This window comes from Acanthopagrus latus, chromosome 17 (assembly GCF_904848185.1).
Source record: "Acanthopagrus latus isolate v.2019 chromosome 17, fAcaLat1.1, whole genome shotgun sequence".
NCBI classification, from domain to species: Eukaryota; Metazoa; Chordata; class Actinopteri; order Spariformes; family Sparidae; genus Acanthopagrus; species Acanthopagrus latus.
The window spans coordinates 20,593,822-20,614,663 of record NC_051055.1 but is presented as its reverse complement, the minus strand read 5'-3'; the positions used below and the strand labels follow the sequence as shown (position 1 = coordinate 20,614,663).

The 20,842-nt window shown below is 42.3% G+C and overlaps 1 protein-coding gene across 2 annotated transcripts in view; it reads right to left on the bottom strand.

Moving 5' to 3' along the window:
- clstn3 (calsyntenin 3) overlaps positions 1 to 18,990 on the bottom strand; it is a 28,567-nt gene extending 9,577 nt beyond the window's left edge. The window contains exons 1-14 of one of the 2 annotated variants that reach the window (XM_037074886.1): positions 18,651 to 18,990; positions 17,739 to 17,805; positions 14,481 to 14,603; positions 12,310 to 12,520; positions 11,903 to 12,111; positions 10,610 to 10,759; positions 8,524 to 8,709; positions 8,149 to 8,436; positions 6,568 to 6,603; positions 6,304 to 6,416; positions 4,679 to 4,838; positions 3,939 to 3,998; positions 3,668 to 3,816; positions 821 to 969 (exon numbers count right to left, since the gene is read on the bottom strand). In XM_037074886.1, the coding sequence (XP_036930781.1) occupies positions 821 to 969; positions 3,668 to 3,816; positions 3,939 to 3,998; positions 4,679 to 4,838; positions 6,304 to 6,416; positions 6,568 to 6,603; positions 8,149 to 8,436; positions 8,524 to 8,709; positions 10,610 to 10,759; positions 11,903 to 12,111; positions 12,310 to 12,520; positions 14,481 to 14,603; positions 17,739 to 17,805 (1,901 nt within the window). In that variant the 5' untranslated portion in view covers positions 18,651 to 18,990. The remainder of the gene's footprint in view (positions 1 to 820; positions 970 to 3,667; positions 3,817 to 3,938; positions 3,999 to 4,678; positions 4,839 to 6,303; positions 6,417 to 6,567; positions 6,604 to 8,148; positions 8,437 to 8,523; positions 8,710 to 10,609; positions 10,760 to 11,902; positions 12,112 to 12,309; positions 12,521 to 14,480; positions 14,604 to 17,738; positions 17,806 to 18,650) is intronic. The other variant, XM_037074887.1, reaches the window with a different exon arrangement.
- Positions 18,991 to 20,842: the final 1,852 nt, after the last annotated feature.

Here is a 20,842-nt window from a genome sequence, read left to right as displayed (position 1 = left end):
CCAGGGTGAATTAATATTTCATCAGCTAAAAGTGACTGCTAAAGCCAGAGAGCCAGCTCGCAGTTGTTAAGCATGGTTGAGCACTGACCCGGAAACAGAGTCTGTGTGCTTTTTATTTTCACAGCCATGTGATTCAGCGTGATGCGGACAGGAGCAGGGAGTCAGGGATTGTTTGGGAGCTGAACAGCCTGGTGCTGTCAGTCTGTCCGGCACCATTAAGGATACAGAAACAACATCTTTAGCAGCAAGAGAATGTTTTTTTTACCAGGTGAAGGTGAGCGAGTAACACCATGACGACAGTTGACGGTGGCGAAACAGCCTCTCGAAGTTAATCCTTCAACAACCTTGGTTACTATAAAACCCGGCTGATTGAATTTTTTACCTCTGTCTTGCTGACTTGAATGAGCAAGAGATAAGATATTCCTTGTTATCTCTTGCTTTGACATATTCTCTATATAATCACCTCTTTCATGCCGCACCAGCTCTTATCAGCACTGAGGCAAGGTCCATGTTTGATGAGTTCAAGAGGAGGCATCCGAGGGGCGAGCGGCGGAACAGAGTGAGACCTGATTTGACTGCCGCAGACTCAGATTCTCTGCAAACTGGCAGCAAGTGTCAGACGGATGATTTGTGACTTACAGTGTGCTCATTTACATTTAATTATGTCTGCTTTAGTTAGTTTCCTGCATTCCACAGAAAGACTTTCAATCAACATAAATTAGTCGCTGTTAATCAGCATCTCTGCCTCTTCAATAGCTGATTTTTATGTGAGTGAAGAGCTCATATCTATTCATGTTTACATGTCTGTGTGTTTTTGTACCTGAGCGAGGTGGTCAGTTTGAGGGGTCGGACTCCAGGGGTGGCGAAGCGTAGAGAGTTCCTGTAGGTGACCTGCTGCACCGCACGGTTAAAGCTCTCAATGTCGTCACCCTCCAGCACCAACACTGACTGGCTGGGGTTCACGTGGACCTGCAACGACAAAGAAGAATTCTTGAAGTTCCCACTCATTTACATAAACACGTCATATTTCTCCAAAATATAAGAGAATAAAAGAGAAGGGGAAACTTAGGAAAGGGTTAATCTCCTTGAATCAACAGCAAAGACATGATAGCTTTAGCTGAGACATCATTATTATAAGTCACCACTAGAGGAGGTTTGAAACACATCTGGCAACAAAACAATTTGTGCCACAGCTGAAATCTTATTTCTGTTTTATACAATAATCAGGTGTTCAAATGGAGATTGAAGCATTGGTGTTTTCCTCTTGTTCAGACTTGAAAACTGTTTTATGTAATCTATAAGCCACAAACAGCAAGTCGGAACACAGAAATAAATTCATGTGAACAAAAAATAAACACATTCAAGAAAAATAAGGTCATGGCTTCCTTTCCGGAAAAATCTTTTTTTATCTTCTTCTCATGCAAACCAAAAAGGTTCTTTAAAAAAACAGCTTGTAGCATTACATACTTACATAATGCAATGGGGAAGATAAGTCAGACTTTTATCTTAGTGACGGTGATGACTATGTTGATGGTAATGACACAGGGAAAATAATGTTCCTTTTTAAAAATCGAGCTGCAGTTTAATATATTTGTAGCGTTGGACTGTTCTCGATTACATCACATAACTGTAATCAGTAAATAGCCTGTCTGGCTCTCAAAGGCTGACGTTTGTTTGGTCTTGTAACTTTGCCTTGTGGGCTGAAGTGTGGGACATTTCTCTTTTATTTGATGAGTAAAGGATCTGTGTACTTGTCTGAAACAGTCCCCCCACTCTGCCTCGGTAGCTTTCACACAGATGGCGTGACGGAATATTGGAGCAACATTCCCAAATTGAAAATGGGGCGACTGTGTGAACACTTCAAACCTGCTCCTGACGAACTTCAGCAAGTGGGGACAATTCTCAACGGTGCACGTGTTTATGTCAACTGATGTATGTCTCCATTTAATGTAGTATATTCTTATGCTTTGTGTGTGTGTGTGTGTGTGTGTGCGTGTGTGCGTGTGTGCGTGCGCGTCTGTTTAAAGGTCTTATTTGCAAGAAAAAGCTGATTTTGGAGCCTCATTCCCAAACTCATCAAAAACTGACCCGCCCTACAATCCCAGAGAGTATTTGACAAGTTGGGAATGAGACTCAAACATCTACTTTCTAACGTATTTTGACCTTTAAGCTTGCTGAAGCACAAATTGCTCATTTCAGACAAATGCGAAGCGACTTGACTTTTAGAATAATACAACACTGAGAACTGCGACTTCAAAGCTGCTCGCAGACATGGAACAAGCAATGATGTGTACACTGCATGATTAAAACTGAGATTTTAATTTACAGGGGCTCTTAATACGGGGATGTTTGCATCTGGAATTCTAAGATTGGTCTCTTTTAGTCAGGAAAATGAGGAGCTATATAGCTATATAATTGTTTAAGGGTTATCCATAAATAATAAATGCAGTGAGTTTGAAAACGAGGTTAAAGTAGTTCAGAATGTGCTGCATTGGATTAAAAAATGAACATTAAACTATTTCAGCCATTAATAGTTGTGTCAGTATCCTTTTCTTTGTTGTTGTCAAAGTCCTGACCTTGTTAGAATAACAAACAAATACATAACAAGTAAAAAAAATAATGTAAACACACATTTGTGATACAAATAGTAATTTCTTCACATTATACCTAACGCACTGTTGCTGTGCTATATTACTTGATTTAAGTCACTAAGATCTTTGGGTGAATTCTCTGTTGTAAAAAGTATTTTTGAAATGTTGGTTATAATATTGTATGTTTCGTATTTACAGTTACCAAGTAGGTTACGTTTTCTCCCATCTCTGTTTTTTTAAAGACTTTTTCTGGCACCGACACCTTTATTTAGCAGTAGACAGACAGGAGAGAAAGGGAGATGTGACATGCAGCAAAGGAACTCCGGTCGGGATTCAAACCGGGATCGGCTGTGTATATGGCATGCGCTCTAACCACTCGACCACCTGCGCGCCTCCCATCGCTGTTTGTTTGTTGGTTTGTCAGCAGGATTACACAAAAACTACTGAACGGTTTTCCATGAAACTTGGATGGGGGATGAGTCTCAGCCCAGAATAGAGTCCATTAACTTTTGATGCGGATCTGAACAAAGGAAAGTATCCAGGATTTTTTTCTCACTGTAGTTTATATTGTGAGTTTGGGCCTTTTTCGACATTTTTGTCAATATCTCAGGGAATAACTACTGAATCTTGATGAGAAAAAAATGAGGCATATTTAAGCGTCTGGTATCTACGAGTAAGATGCAGATTTTGATTTTAAAAAATCACGATCCAGCTGATTATTAAAATCATATTTTTAACAGCCACTGGTAACAAATAGAGAGCTGTTTCCAGCTACCACCAATGTGCAGTTGAGAAATGGCTATTCAGTGAACTGTCTGGGGGGAGGTGTGCTCTCTACTGAGTGACATTGTTGTGTGTGTGTATATATATATATGTATGTATGTCCCCTAAACCAAACACTGTGTTCTGTTCATTTTATTCTAGACAGTAACTTGGTTTGAAGAGGGCTCAAACTGTGAATAAAGCATGATGTACTAGAGAGAGCGATGCAGCATGGTTTAATTTTGAATGTCTGAGACAAATGTTCATGCCAGTCTCTCTACAGTGAGGCCGCCTTGAGTTCTCTGAGGCTTTACCTTCATGCCAGAGCCCAGAGTCTCCAGGTCTCCAAAGTCTAGACCCTCCCTGCAGGCGTACAGACACTCCACCACACTGTGAGGCTCCACGCTGCCTGGACGCACCGTCACCCCGGACAACAGGCCGTGGTAACCGCCCACATACTTCACTAAAGAGCAGAGACAGTCCAGCGTGAATACTACGCCAATATTTGAATATGTACATACTGGAAACTATAACACAGCAACATCAGCTCTGCCGCTGACAAAAGTATGAAAACAGGGAGGTCACCTGAGTCTTTACCCTCTGGGATGGTGTTGTTTAGTATCTCTTTCTGCTTCTCCTCAGGCTCTGCAGGGAAAAGGGGGAAGAGACAAAGAGAAAACAGTGAGGCACAGTGAGGAAAATGTAGTGAGGTATGAAAAGAAAAGAGAGGAAGTGCCACAGACTGACAGGGGTAATGAAATATATAATAATAGCAACAGCAGGCACGAGTGAGAAAATGCAAGCAAGGAAAAACTGTAGATGTTATTCAAAAATGCACCATCTCCTCATTATCCAGCAGCAGCTGTTGCCAAGCAGGCAGGAGAGCGACTTCCAGTGTGGAGTGAAAGGCTGTAAATATGTGTGTGTTTGTGTGCGTGTTTCACTGCTAATTGGCAGCCAGAGTTTCCCAGTTTAACCAGCGGTCTGGGTATAAGTGGCTGATAGCTGTCTGGCCCTCGTGTTGTTCTGCTGCCTTGAATAATTGATAAGTCAGTTATATTATTAGCCCTCGAAGACAAAATGCATCAGGGAAAATTATAAAGAGCGGAGCGAGGGAGCGAAGGGCGAGACGCCTCGGACGACTGTCTTAAGGTGCCTTGTGAGGGTTTATGAGTTGCTGGCGCTTATGCCAGAAAATGTCAGCCTGCCCTCTTTGTTGATGTGCGTCTCTGCTCTGCTTGCATTCATTTCTGTCAAAATCCATCATTAAGCTGGAATGAAAAATGTACGTCAGTCCTGGATTCACTGAACATGCATTTCTTTACCCCAGCAGGCGCCGATGAACATCCTCTGGCGGGGGGCGGGGTTGGGGATGGCTCCGTTGTCATGGATGAGGGCAGGGTCGAAGGTCACGCCATCGACATACAGGGTCACTGACGGAAACTGGACGCTGAGTGAAAGATGATGCCACTCGCTGTCACACACCTGTTTGACGGAGATAAGACGAGGTCAATGTGAGACTGAAGATAGGCAACACAGTGGCACCAGCATGACCAATCAAAATGTGGAGCTGCACAGATTTATGGGCGCATGTGCAAACAAAAGAGTCGCACTGGTATTAGAAGAAGTATTCAGATCGTTTACTTAAAAATGCACAGAACAACAATGTGAAAATACTCAAACTCAGGCTGGACAATATGGCCATAAAATAATATCACAATATTTCCAAGCTATATCGCAATACAAGATGTAGATCTCAATATTTAAAACCTCATGCTATGGATGAGTCATCGCTGTGATTGCTTTGCAGAGGGCAGTTTAACTTAACATCTAGAGGTCAGGTTGATTTATTATCTTTAGCTAACGTGGTTCAGGTCATTCCCTCAGTTGCTTCTTTTTGTGATGTAATGCATCGACATCTCACCTCATTCAATCCCTCCTAAAATTGCACAGATCATTTCAGCGCAGACCTTTTGTCCTCACCACTTTGTAACACAAAGAGGACCCCAAGGTGAATGGTATCAATAAACAGAAATACTCAAGTAAAACACGGGTGCTTCAAAACTGCACTTAAGTAAAAGCACTTGGTTGAATTCCACCATCAATGTCAATCCCAGCACACATTTGTTTCAGCTTTCTCTACAGATATCAGAAGGAATACAAAGAGGAAAGATGGGGGGGTTAATCTGATAGAGGGGCAGAAGAGGAGGACCGGGGTAATAAGATATCCCGGTTCAGACAGACGGATTTGACAAATCTTCTCTGTATCAGCTCAGCATCCTTTAATCCATGCTGCCTCAATATGTCTGGGAGCAGCGGCTTCAGCCAAAACAAGCCCCCGTCAACACAAACCCCTCTCCCCCCGAAAAAATCCCCACAACAAACAACACACACTCGCACACATGCAGGTATGTAACTTTGCCACATGAGCAACATTCAAAACAGGTCACTTGGAACCATTTTACATGCACATTCTTTTGTATTCTGCACAGCTGCATGCATGAACCGCTGTTAACCTTTATGTACACGTTTCGGATGACAAAATACGAATATGAGGATGAGAACTGTGTTGTATATTATTCATGTACAAAGCATCTTAATATGCTCAGAAGAGATGTTGACAGTCTGAATTTATAAAGAAAATTAGTCCTGTCACATCTAATTTGTTTATTGTTGTCCTTCTTCCTGGGTACTAAATATCACTGAATTTAGCAAGAAAAGCAGCCCTTTATCGGGATAAAATCAACGTTTTCCAGATAGATGTATGATTTGAAAGTAGATTAAAGTACTTATGATGCTGCAGTTTATGCTCTTTTGTTGTTCCCACGTTTTTGTATTACTGGATGATGTTGCATAGCCTGCATTTCAGCTTAATTTCAAGGTACAAATACAGAAGAAACAAGTGAAAGTGTGAGAACATCAAAGCTCAGAGTTGCAGTTCCCCCAGTACCTGCTCCAGTTTCCACAAGAACTTGACGGGCCGTGCGGCAGAGACGTCGGGCCAGTAGAAGAGAGAGAGGCGGCAGCCGTGGACGGAGAGGGAATAGTGGGAGAACGAGTCGTCTGCAGAGCAAAAGGAACAGAAAATAATTGGTGGGTCAGTGCGGTCTTGTCAAACCGTCTCAGCTTCTGTAGGCATTTCCTCAGAGAATAACCACAGTGAGAAATAAAATGAGTTCAGTATAGATTTTAATCTTTGTTTTATCTCTCTCACCTGTGAATTCTGTTGCCGTTTTTACCGACGGAAGCTCTGCAACCCACAAAGTCAAACAGTTGAGAACGTTCATGTGATACACGCGATATTCTGCCTGGCACAATTACAGTGTTTGACTGTTCTTCTGCGGTCCACTTGGCTGCTCAAGTAGAGCAGCTGGGTTTAAGTGTCTCTCTCAAGAGCACCTTGATGCTATAGTAGTTCTTAAAACTAAGAACTTTTCCCCCCCTGCAGTTCTGAGGATTTGAGAGGGGGGGTAACCTTGTGGGAGTTTAATGTCCGCTGTGAGATGGAAAGAGTTCACACTTGAACAAGTTTGAGATTTTAGGATATTTTGCTGCCAGGCTAGTGGAAACAAAACGTCCAAAATACACACTCATGTGTCTATTTTGATTCAGATTTATTTTCTGGGAATTTATGTAAGTCATTTAATCATATTGCCAAATCATTTAAAAACTAAATATCTGAAAATTTGTGGTACAAAAAATCATCGCCTCACACTTTCACAGTGACATCGATAAACTCATTCTTTTTTTACCCTGTTGATGAATTTAGAAAAAAAAAAAGTATCTTTAAGGCTGTTTTCTCAAAATGAGAAATCTCCCCTTCATTAACATTAAGAGCTGTCCCAAAGACAATTCTTTTGGCTCTGGAGCTTCCGTTGTTATCAAAAGCGGATATAAAAATTTTCGGAGGGAGGGGAGGACTTATCCAGACATTTCTCTGTGCTGATTGTGTCTTTCAGTTTAATTAAAGGTATTAACTATGAAGGATACTTGCGGTAAACTGTTACCAGTGTTATTTGTTATTGTCCCAAAGGTTTGGTGTGTTTTACCCATGTTTGTAATCTCGAGCAGTTTGGTTTTAACAAGGTTTGATAACAGCTACTTTGTATTTTGCCCTTTATCTAACTGCACAATTACCCACAGAAAAAAAATATCCAAATAGTGAAATATTTGGGCTGAGCCCTCACATAACAAGTTGTATTCCTATCTATATTCTGGAATTTTTTAAAGAGAGATTTGTTCATACATCATTTATAGCCTGATTAATATTGCACTGTATACCTGAAAACATCGCAAACATTGATTCTTTGAGGCTGTTGACAATATTCTCTGGTTTATGAATTGATAAAAAGAGATATCAAATTCTGTCTGTGAGAATTTTTAACTCTAATATGCAGAGTCTGACCGATAAATCTGTTGGCCGGTCACAGACATGTCGGTATCTGCATATATGTTATACGTATATATATATATATTTTCACCCATATACATTTTTTTTTCTGTCATTTTAGACAATAAATGTTTTTGTTAAAAAAAGTACATCACCATTATGTATGCATCTTTTTATATAAATCTCTGAATCTTTTTGCTCCCCATTATTGGTATTAACATCGGCCCCAAGAATCCAGTGATGTTCGAGCTCTTTCAGTATGTCAAAAACATTTTAAAGTAAAAAAAACGTTAATCATGATTCCAATTTTAAAAATAAAATTTCAGAAAACCATTTCAAAAAATACTTGTCTTACTGTCAGTAATAAACTGGGCAAGTTTCATGATAGTATCTATCATCACATACCGTTCTTGACGGTGCTGCAAACAATCGTCTCCTCCTCTTTGCGATTTCCTCGGGTCTGAGTGGTCGAAGGCTGGATGTTGGCTCCACCCCTTCGCATCCACAGCTGCAGGGTGAAGTGGTCGCCCGATAACGCTGAGACGACCGAATCCGGCACCACGGCGACGTGGTTGGACCCGTTGAAGGAGAAGACCAGAGATGAATCAGAAGAAGGCAGAGTGGGCAGAGCGGAGGTCCAGTTGGCAGCAGGTGACGGAGGTGGGAGGAGGTCTACCTCACCTCTGACAGCACCTGAAGGAAACAGAGGGAGGATGTTGATTAAAAAAAAAGATCTTACACGCTGAATATTCACCTTTTCATCTATAAAACAGAACTCACCACACAGGCGTCGCACAGATCTGTCAGAGTAGCTGTCTCTGTCGCAGCCCTTCCCGATGTGGCCGGTCTGGAGCTCTACGGTGGCCTGGATGTTCCACACTGTCTCCTCACAGGTCTCCAGGTGCAGGCTGGGGAACAGGGGGATGCTCCCTGACCCAGGAGTGTACTCCACACGCTTGGTCCATCCTGAAAAAAATATAATATGACACGATCACAATCATAACGTGAGTTGGAGCCCTGTTACTGTGATGAGGTTATTCGGTTAATCTGATATCAGCATATTAGTGTTATTCCAATAACATCATGATTAGTGTTGCTCAAGGACCTGAGATAAAAGTACTAATTTCTCCAGTGTGCTATTTCCCCTCCTGTTTTCTTGTGGTCCTCACCAGTCTGCTTTCCCTCCACACCTGCTCTACATCTCCCTCTTTAGCCTTTCCCTGCTTTCACCTGTGTTTCTCCGCCTCACTCCACCTGCACCTCTTCCCCTGCTTAGTTTTGCCTGTCTGTAAGCCTGTGTGCTCCACTCTGTCTTTGTCAGATCGTCCTGTGTGTTACACCTGAGCCTGTTCCCTCCAGTGTTCTCCAGCGTCACCCACTTTCACCTTAGTTGTACTTTGCTCCTCTTGCGTTGGTACTTTGTTTTAGCTTTTGTTTTTCTACTTTGTATTTTTTTAAGATTAATGCTTCTTTTCAAAAATAAATAAATAAATAAAGCTTCTTTCGTTATGGATTTTCTTTTCAGTTTACTGTGGCAATTTGGTCAGGTTTACACAACTCAAATACTCCCCCAGCTGCAAAGCTTTCACGTTATAAAACCTGATTAGTTAGCCGCCATGACGGTCCTGGATAAACATTAATTATGATGTAGAAACAACAGCAACATGGCAACATCAGATTATTCAAGGTTACTCAATCGGTTTTATACTAAAATAATCTACCCGCCACATGTTCATACAGTCTCTTGTTCTCTAAGAACTGTCGCTTCAGGAAAAGTAAAGAAAAGAAAATGTCTTTTTAAAGACGTTATTTATTTGTATTTGTATATAATACAAATAATAATATATAATATAATAAATTATATATTTATTCATTTGTAACTGGCTGGTTCTGATTCTGGTGTGAAATTATGACAAAATGAATAAATCAAATTGACAAGACAACATGTCCAAGAAAACTGTTTTTGTGCTTTTAGATAACAGATGCGACCATCACATATAGTTAAATCGTAATACACTGGGTGGGCTGATCAGACAGATAGCAAGCTGGCTAGAATAGTCTGAGGTTTGCAGACATATTAAAGTGCTGTAAGTGATATCATTTTGCTAAAATAAGTGTGAAATAGCTCAATGTCCCAACAGTAAACACTGTTACAGAGTGTTGGCGATCATCACTGCCTCTTCATGTCGTGACGTAAAGAGGAAGGACGGAGTTGTTAACTGCAAAACGGGCAGGGCGTTAGGTAAGACGGCGCTTACAGCAGCTTCTAAGGCTGAAGTGAAGCTTGATCTAGAAGTTCTAACATCTCATCCTTTTTTTCTCCTCTTCATTGCATTGTCTAAAATCAGATATGTCGAAGATTATTTTAAGAGATGTTTTTCATCTTTGCACTTATGTCCCCATCGCTTTTCTACAAAATGACACCCTTTTGAGGAAAAGAAGATCTTTTGTTAATCCCCCCCGGATGAAATGTCAAAGCATCTGGTCACTGACATGTTAAAATTTAAGTTAAAAAAAATAAAATCGAATCCGATCCAAAGACCAGAAAGGCTGCCAATAAACGGTGCCTGCTCATCCTGCAGAGGAATCTAGTGTCAGGGGAGATGTCGCAGTCGTGTGTATGCTTATGTATAAATACATTATCAGAGTTTAATTAATTGCCTCCCCTTGATATAACTTAGTGGCATGGCTACCGCTTTAAAACTCCGCTCTTGATATAAACACGCAAAGGTGAATCATCCAAGCGGCAGCCCACACACATTCCAGCTAAAAGTGATAGTTGAATGGAAAAACAACAGATAGAGAGACTAAGACACATCTCCTGCAGCCTCGTGAGAGTCATCCATATGTATGTAACACTGTTTACCCATCCAGCCGGGTTTGCAGGACGGCTTGACCGTGACGACAACCTGGGCGTCAGCCTGAGCGCGGTTCTTTCCGCAGTCGAAGGCTGTCACCCAGAAGGTGTGAACCCGCTGACGCTTCGAATCCAACGGCTCTGTGTTCTTAATGTTACCTAGGAGACAGAGAGAGGCAAAGAAAGAAAAGACGAGAAGAAAAAAATGAAACAAAGAATAAAAGGGAAACAGAAATAGACAGCGTTAGTCATCAACAACACGCTTACGTAATTGAAAGCCCAGAACAAATGAAGATCATTGATAAAGCGCCTCACGCCGCAAGAACACATTAAAGAATCCCCACCATCCTGCTCGGCGCGCTATGTTCAGGATTAGAAAGAGATAAAGCCAGAAACAGTGGGAGATGAATTGTGCAGAACAAGACGAAAACTGAAGGGCTTCTCCCGTTTTAAAGAGATAAAGGTAACAGCGAGTAACTGCGATAGGCTGACAGCGCTCAGCATGCCAGCTGTCAAACAATAGGTAAGACAGAAGATGCTGTGACATGGCGAGAGGAGAAACAGAGGGATGAAAGAGACGGAGGCAGCAGCAGAAAAGACAACGTATGGAGAAAAAGGAAAATAGACAATGACAAGCCCACAGCATCTGAACAAGGTTGGAACAAAAGGTCTCTGTGCTTCTGTGCCAGCCTGACCCAAAGAACAGAAAGAAGCTGCTCATCCTCAATCTGCCGAACCCTCCCAAGTCCAAACAGGGCAATTCTGCAGAGTCATCCCAAAACTGGGACCCCCTCAGCTGCTGTGTCACATAACAATTGATCTCCTGCTAGCCAGTCAATGAACGCAATAGCGACAGGGAAGAAGTTAGGGGAATCTACGAGCAGGTGGGAACAAAAGGACGCTATATTAAACCAAACAGCTGCTGCAGTGTTTATGCAGAGGCAGAACAAAGGTCCGCCCACACCAGGTCTATTTTAACATCTTTTGGTTCCTACCTGTGAGAGGAATTAAACACTCACTCCGTCTCAATGCAGACATCAATATCTCAGAAGCGTCTACTGTGTGTGTGTGTGTGTGTGCGTGTGTGTTTTTGTATAGAGGACATCCGCCGCTGAATACTGAACTGAGTATTGAATTTAGTGATTCTACTGAGAGCTGATAGCACAGACGGCATAAAAGGAAAAGTAAAGCTGTGACTGGTAGGGTTATTGTATTTCTGTAGCACAGAGAGAGAGAAATATTAATAGGTCTGCGACTCCCAACACCCGCTGATTTACTGCTACAAGATAAAACATATCTCACCATCGTTGTCAATAGCGAAGGGCACATTGGGAGTGATGATGTCGTAGAAGCAAATCTGGCTGTACTGCGGGGAGCAGTCGGCATCCAGAGCCTCCACACGCACGATTCGGTCGAACAGGCGCCCTTCTGGGACTGAAGCCTCGTAGCGACGCTCGACAAACACGGGGGAGAACTCATTGACGTCGTTCACACGTACATGAACGGTGGCCCTGAGGGGAGGAGGAGTGGGAGGCAAAACAGAAGCAGAGGGGGGAGAGAGAGAGAGAGAGAGAGACAGATGATTGTAACAACAGGAAGTAGAGATGGCCGGATGGTCATTCCAGTGCACAGCCAGAGGAACCTCAGACAGAAACTGTAATTACTGTTTCAAACGTTAAATATCTTCAGAGGACAGAAACGGAACTGACTTGTGGGACTTCTTGCTGTTGACTCCATCAGGCCCTTCTCCGCAGTCGTAGGCCTGGATGGTGAAGCTGTGCTCCCGCTGGCTCTCGCAGTCCAGCGGCTCCTTGGAGCGGACCAGACCCTCGCCGGTAGAGCGGTCCAGAACCACGGCTTCAAACTGGACCGATCCTGAACCCGAGGGGCCATTATGAACCCGGAAGCCACAGATTTCACCTGGAAGACGATTTAAGAGAGGAAAAATAAACACCAGGACTCCAAGTTTGCTTATCTTATAGTAATAAATAAATAAATAGTCTTATTAACTTATTAACTTCGTAATTTTAATGATGGAAAATAGCAAAGTATATTCACACAAGTACTGTACCTAGGCCCACATTTGAGGCACTTGAGCACTGATGCAGATAATTCTGATAAAAGAAATGTTGGATATTCGACTTGATTATCATTTGAGCATATCGAGCATTTCATATATGCATACATGTAAAGTTAAGCTTAATTTACCTGAGTAACATTTTGAGTAGAACTTTCTGGTTACAGGTTTACTCTGCATTCCCAGGATTAAAAAACAAACTAGCAACTTTTAGTTTTTAAGCCTCCCACTTGAGGTCTGCAGAAGCTACTGGCTCATTTATATCTGAGCTTAATAAAGACTGTTTACCGTGTCCTTCCAGTAACACTCGTAACTTTTTTAAATCTCTAACTTTAACTTGGCTTACTTTTGTTTTTATTGTCTTATAAATGCAATTTCTACTATTTATCTGCTTATTTTTGCTCATTGTTTTGTCTTTGTATTGTCCTCCAACGCATTAAATGACCCTGTTATGCACTTTGAGTTGCTTTGCGTCTGAATAATGCTATATAAATAAACTTGCTCGCCTATTTTATTTTCCTTTGAATTGATTATTGTAACTCAAGACGCACAGCCTGCCTGAGAGAGATCATACAGCCCTGTTTGTGCTGGCTTCCAGGCGACTTTCAAACGGATTCCTTTTCAACGGTTTCCTCATTATTTTTAAAGCACTCCGGATCCAGCAAACATTTCTGCGTTTGTGCCCAAACATACCTGCACTCAACCTTAGATCCTGCTGAAAAACTCCGCAGTCTAGACTCAAACATTTCCTGTCGGCGCCTCCTAGACTTTGGAACTTCCTATTAAAATTCATCTTGCTGCCTCAGTTATTCCTTGAGAAATCCAGCATGACGACGTCTTTCTGTGCCCCGAGATTTCCTATTTCTATTGTCACAATAATTTTTTTTTTAACTTATTTATTTATCACTTATTATCTATGAAGAAGAGTGCTACAAAAATAAAGGTTATTCTCATTATTTAGAACAGCTACAACAGCCAGTGACATATCACCAGAAATTCAGTCGGGCAATCCCAGTCCAGTCGAAATGTCCACGGTTTGAGCAGAGAAGAAGGAAATAACTATCAATCTATCTTCACTGAACTTAATGTGACAATTCATTCTTGCATTCAGTAGATTTAAAGTCATATCATTCTCCTTGGGATACCGAAGGAGTGCGGACGGATATCTAGAGGGTTCCTTTATGTGGCAATTACAATAAGAAAAGAATAAAAGAGATTGCATTTGAGACTCAAAATAAAACCCTCTGTATAGCCGCTTATCTTCCCCCGGCTGACATACAGGTTGAAGGTAAGGAAAGTTCTTTGCTCAAACACCTAATTTTCTGCTTCCTTCTTGACACAAGCCCAATGAATTTCAGGGAGCGCTTGAGTAATTCTGGTTGATCTATTATAATTTGACTGAACACGGTTATTTCCAGGAGCACGAAGGCGATAACCTTATTTCATCAGGCTGCAGAGGCAGAGCGCTGCTGAGATGAAGGGTTGAATTACACTATGATGGTCTAAAAATAGTGGACTCTGTGACTGAATACATTGCCTTTTTAATATTTAGACCGTCTGTTGGGAAATATGGCTGCAAATGGCAGCAGTGTGATAGCTCCAAACTTCTCTCATGTTTACTATTAAAGCCCGAGCTCGGCCTGGTGAGATAATTTTCAATTTTGGCTCGGCGAGCGCTCGGTCTGACCTATTTTTCGCAGTTCTCTGGATGTTCACGGAACGGGTCAAATATTTTGCGAGTGTATTTCTTGCCAGCCCTCCCATCCTATATCCCTCCACGCTGTTTGTTGCTGTTGGCGTTACCGGCGTAGTGCAGTGGGGCATCTTTGTCCAGGGCAAAGAGAGGGGGGTTGAGCAGCACGGTGTTGTCGTTCTCCATGACGATCCCCTGGTACTCTGTCTCGATCCATGGCTTGTGCTTATTGGCTGAATGGCACAGAGAATAGACCAAAGAGGCTTCGGGTTAAATGGAGCAATTAGAAGGAACCAACGTGTCTATTTTTAACACTCCATTATGGGCGAGGACGTGGCAAGAGTGTGCATGAGTGTGGGGTGGGGTGGGGGGAACACAATGTATGCATGTGCGTGACCACAAAGACACAGTTTAATCACATTCGCGCCCTCTCAGAATCTCCCTCTTACGTTCCCTTTTCCTCCATGTAGACCCTCATGACGAGCGCAACTCTGCACACCTCCCTGGTTGGCAGCGTAATTAAAGCCAGTCAGATTTCACCTTATCACACACACAGAGGGGTGTATTGCTCATATCAATCATGCAAACTGACCTGCCACGGGCGCCGCACAATAGAAACACGGCCGAGTCAAAAGCAAATGCCTGAGGTTTGCTGTGAATTTAACCTTTAATTGCGGATTAATTATTCATCCTTGTGCTGAATGTTCTGTGCTGAATGATCAAAGGCCAAGTTAATGAGCCAGAAGGATGACGATTTTACACTCCAGCAAAGAGCAAAAACAAAAGCCCAAGTGCCTCGCTTCTGTTGTCCTCAATCTCTGAACGCTGAAGCTACAGAGTTTGAAATCAGACAGCGGCACAAGACTTGTGTTAAGCAATTGCTTTGTTGTCTACACAGTGAGTTTTCCGGAAAATCAGACCGGAACTAATTTCAGCATCTCGTCTGCGAGGAGGCGAGTCAACAGAGGAAAATACTGCAAGTGGTGAATCTGGTCGAACTTCTATCTCTTCAAAGACGGAGCCGGGTATCGCTTGAATTGTTACAATTATAGAGTCAACACAATACTTTTTTTATGATACCTTAGCTTGCGGCTGCACGGCGAATGGAAATGTAATTGCAATATGACCCGAGTGCAATATCCAAATCACAAGCAATTTCAGATTAATGTAAAATGTAACACAAAACATCATCATAATGAAGGAGGGAAGAGCTGCAGAGACGTCCAGACTCCAACTAATTCTGAATCATATCGCAATTAAATTATGAGTTTTTGATGATCTTGTGCGGCCTCGCCACCATTTCATACCTTTACTACCAGTTTCATACCAGTACAACTACTGAAGTATTGCATTTAAAGTCAGTGTGGAGGTATTTTACTTGAGTATTTAATTCTATTCCATCACATTCCAGAAGCAAGTATTGTTCGTTGTACTCCGCAGCATTTATTTGACTGATATAGCTGTTAAATTAGCTTAATTCAAACCGTTACACAGTAATAATCAGTAATAATAATCTAACAGTGTAATAATGTAATTTAGCTCTCTGAATGAGGCCATTCTGCTGCATAATGAGTGCTAGTTGAATCTAAAATGGGCTATTAAGTTGCTCTTCAAGCAAATATTGCTGATAAGACTAAAAAAGTAAAACTTTGGATGAAGGAATTTTACTTGTATATTTTTTTTTTTTACATTTAGGTTTTGCCAGTTTTCAAATAGATGACTAATTGAGACGATTTGATAGAAAATTTCATCTCATGGTTGAAAATCATTCATGTAAATTGATTCTCTTCAGATGTGAGGATCTGCTGCTTTTATTAATCTTTTGTGATAATTCAGTAAACATCTCTGGGTTTTTGTACTTTTGGTCATTGAGGACCTCTATTTTGGTTGCAAAGGCGACCAAACATAGTCACTGGTCGCAACTGATATTCAGCAAGTCAGATTACAAAAGGTGGAAAAAATCTCTGAACATTAATTCTTGTTAACAATCAAATCAAATTCACATAATTTGTTAAGAAATGCATCTAAAATGTGTTCTTTGATGCGACAAACGTTGATCTGCAGGCCTGAGAGCTGGTCTATCTGAAACTCTGACGGGCATTTTGCACTATTCTGTGACTTGGTATAAATCAAATTATTAATATAGAAAATATAAAACATAAACAGAATGTAAAAAATGACTACGCTTCTTTCCACAAAAAGTACATTTCTAATTCAATAAAAAAGGATCTTAAATTCAAATTTTGTCAAGCACCTGTGCAAGAACTCGGCCTGAATAAAACGCTCTGAAATTGGCCAAAAAAAAAAAAAAAAAAAAGATCATGATCACAGAATAAGTAAATTAAAACTGACCACACTTTTCATGTTTTTGATGAACGGACAAATTATTGTTGCTATCAAAAAGTGGTTGAGGGTCGATACCCAGCCCTAATCAGAGGTATTCATCGTCTCCTCTCAAGGTCTAGCCTGACACCGTCTCCTCCTCCTCCTCCTCTATTACCACAGTCCACTGCCGTGTCTCTTTTTTGGTCATTTATCTCCCGCTCTCCGTCCCCTCGGATGATCTCCTCCCTCCCTCTCTCCCTCCCTCCCTCCCCCTGCTCTGCTATATAGCATTAATCTGAGCATCAGGCCCGTGGATTACATCCGGGATTACAGATTGAGAGGCATCCCGTTCCATCTCTGTCTGTCTCTCCTGGCACTCTTCCTCTCTCTGTCACTCTATCGCCCCCCCCCCCCCCGGTCACACAAACACATATGTATCTACACTCATATGCTCCAGTATCTTGTGCTCTTTCCTTTTCCCTCGTGTCACCTGATCTCACATACCACCACCTCTCCACCACCACCCCCTCCTCCTCCCTCCTTATCAGCCTGCGTCTTTTCGGCCACGTCCTCTCCTGTCACAGCTCCTTCTCCTCCGTCTCTCTCTCTCTCTCTGTCTCTCTCTCCCTCCTCTCTCTGACACCCCATCTCTCCTTCAATCTCGCTCGTCCTCCTCTACTTTCCTCCTCTGACATTCTCCCTCCACACTTGTCTGTCTCGTTTCGCCTTCGCCTGGCATGATAATCATTGGAACAATGATGTTGAATCAGAGTCACGGTTATCCTGGATGATAAATCTGCTACGGAGGAGGAAACAGATTTATCATCCTCTCAGAGTCACAGCACTGGCGAAACAGGCACCATGCACACACGCCGGGTCACGCAACGGAGAAGGTGGAAACATTTTATATGTGATCACTGAGGGACAGAAACGCAGTCACCAGGAGCATTTCAGGGCCAACCAGCCGGGTCTGCGTGCTCCAGTCTGAACCATCATCTCAACACGTCACAATTAACAGTCGAAAAAAAGGATGAGGAACTGACCTTTGTTGCCATTTGCAACCGAAGTCAAGCAAAGGAGGAAGAAGGAGAGAAAATTCATTCTGTCCATCTGAGGGAGGAAAGGGAAGGGAAAGGTAGAAGGGTGGGGTGAGGAAGAGGGGGGGGGGGGGACACAGTACATGCATCAACAACTGATCAGGTACAAAACTGAGAGAGACAGAAACAGATCAGGTCTATTAGATGGTGCACAGAGCTGCTTCTTTTACCTTGCTGTCTGCGCAAAAAAAAAAACACATGTGACACATGTGTGAGCACCCTACACAGGTAAGAGAGGCCCTGTAATGACATTTTTTGCAGCTGCAGATTCAATCAGCATAATCCATAATTGTCCCCGCTCTGTGGGTTTCTGTCAGGCTTCCAGGAGCCCTGGATATATGGAGCATGCTGGAGTAGGTTCTGCATGTGGCCGTGTGGGTGTTTTCCCATGTTTTAATTGTGGGTTTGTAAAGAAAAAAAAAGAAAAAGGAGATATGCAGCTGCTGTCTGGTAGCAGTGGCCACAGCTGAAAAATGAATCCTGAAAAGGGTTTTTTTTTTTTTTCAGCTCTCATTGACATAACAAGCCTCTACGTTTTTTTTCCTCTCCCCACCACCTCAGTGCTGCAGTCCTTGATGAGGCTACAGGACAACATACACTGTGGGAAGAATACATGAAGGGAAAAAAAATACACATCACAGGAGATTGATCTGTGCACAGGTTGTTCAGGCCACACACAGAAACATGCTATGCGACAATAATCAGCCCGTTGGTATTGACACACATTACCAAGCTCCCTCCATGATAGCCATGTTGAGAGCTGGTACCAAAGTCGGGAGGGAGGACATGTCGCAGAGAAACTGAAGGTTAGCCGGAGCTGGAAGCCTGACATTTTGTCTCTGTGCGTGTTCACATTACCGTGGTGAGTGCGGTGATGCTCCTGGTTGGTACCCTGCCTTCTACGCTCGCAGCATCCGCCTCTCACGCCCCTGCCGCTCGGCTCGGCAATCCCCCCAGCAGGCTGAAAAACAAAACCTCCAGGTGGAGAGGAAGAGGACACGGGGACGCTCCTGAAAGACGGCAGGGTCGGAGGGAGAGAGACAGAGAGAGGTGGTGTCGCTGCAGTTTCAGCCCCGGCGTTGAGACGTGAGGGAGCTTTGAGAGAGCGCGATGGATGCCCTTGTTTTCTCGGCTCTACGGAGGAGAGGAGAAAACGGTGGGAATATTACGCTGGCGTCCCCTCCCTCTCGGCGTTTCTTAACCCGCCCACACTGCGTCCTTCTCCCGCTCTATCTCTCTCTCTCCTCCCGGCCCCCACCAGCTCAGCACCAGACTGCTGCTCTGGCTGTTTTTTTGTTTTTTTTTCCTATTTTTTTTTTTATTATTTATTATTATTTCTTGCTGCACATTCAGAGTGACTCAGACCTCAGCACAGCAATTCACCTCATCACGTTGCTGCTGGCCTAATGGACGAGTGACACATATCACACCTTTTTTTTTTTTTTTGCCCTTCCTACGTATTCATTTTCTCTACTTCCTCGCGCTCAGGTTTTCTCCGTAATCAACCAGACTGCAAAATGACGTCATATCACCCCCTTTTTTCTTTTTTTCTTTTTTTTTTTTTTTGCCCCGTGCTCCTGACAGGCACATGAACGCACCGGGACGGGCAGCTGGTGAAGGCAGCGGAGATATGTAACGTGAAGGGGGCTCGTGCACATCTGCGCGATTCCCACAATCATTTCCGCGACAGCGAGCACGACTCGAACACCGGAGATCCGGGTGATGGACCGTGAATCGTCAATTTCGTCACTATTCAGAGGTTATGACTGTCGGTGTTTGAAAATGTAATACCTTACATATTACTGGTTACCTTCATTTTAAAGTCATGTATTACATTACAACATGACTGTCTACATAAATAATTAATTAGTGACTTTTATAAAAAGCCCAAATAATCTGTTTAGAACTATTAAATAGCCGAGATCTTTTGCAATAAACAAATGGCACTGGACTCAGGGATGAGCAGGCAGGATCAAAGTATTAATAAATATGTTAGATTTTAGGCTCAGTCATAATAAACACTACAGACCTATAGCTTCTATAATGTAGCCCTATGATGACATGACAAGACAAAAATCTCTTTTTCGATGTTTTTTCTTATAGTCCACAGAACAAGGAGTGTATGAGCACATATGACTCAAGAATGTAAATTAAAGTGCAGAGGATTAGGCTCAGTCATTAGAGCTATAGAATAAGGCTCATATCAGAGTAATCACAAGACTGTTTTATAAATACTTAAAAGTTATTCATAGTCACTTTCATTATAAAGCACCTATGTGTCTTAAAAACAGGGGTTACTAGCAAGTAGCTAAATGAGACTCCAGATGTTGTTGTGGACATTAAATGTCATCAGATTTCCCTATTCCACTGAACTCCTTAGCATAATAAATATTTTGTATTGTTTTATTCTTATTTAAGTTTTGTGTCTACATGTTGCTGTATGTTTGTGTGTAAGGCAAGTTGTTCCTGATAGGATTAAAGAAGTCGTGTGAAGCTGAATTTATTCAGTCAACAGCTAATCAATCAGGCCTAATCATTGCAGATGTATTAATTCTGGGGGTCAGAGCACTGGGGGAGTGTTAGTGCTGTTTGCTATTGGACTATCGCCAAAGTACTAATAGTCAGCCCTCCACACGGAGGCCATTTTAGCAAAAGCCCCAGGCAGTTATTACAAACTAACAAGACCAGGCCCCGATCTACAAGACCGGGGAGACAGCCATAATGTCATTTTAATGATTAGAGAGACGCAGAGACAGAATCACTCATCAAATCTGATTAAATATTATTCTAAAAGTTTAAAAACATTTTAAATGCCTTTTCCTCCAGGTTCTACTTCTAGTGAATGTGGTTTCACAGCACAAATTTCTTTGAGGGCTCAATATAGAATGCCACAGCACAATGTTATCGGGTCATCCCACTTCAATTCTAATTTTTGAATCACCATACCTTTCATGGTAATCCTGTGTATTAGCGTGATATCCTCCTCTGTGGTATTTATTAGAATGCTTTCCACAGTGGCACCGTATAATTTGAAACGGTTTAGTAATCTT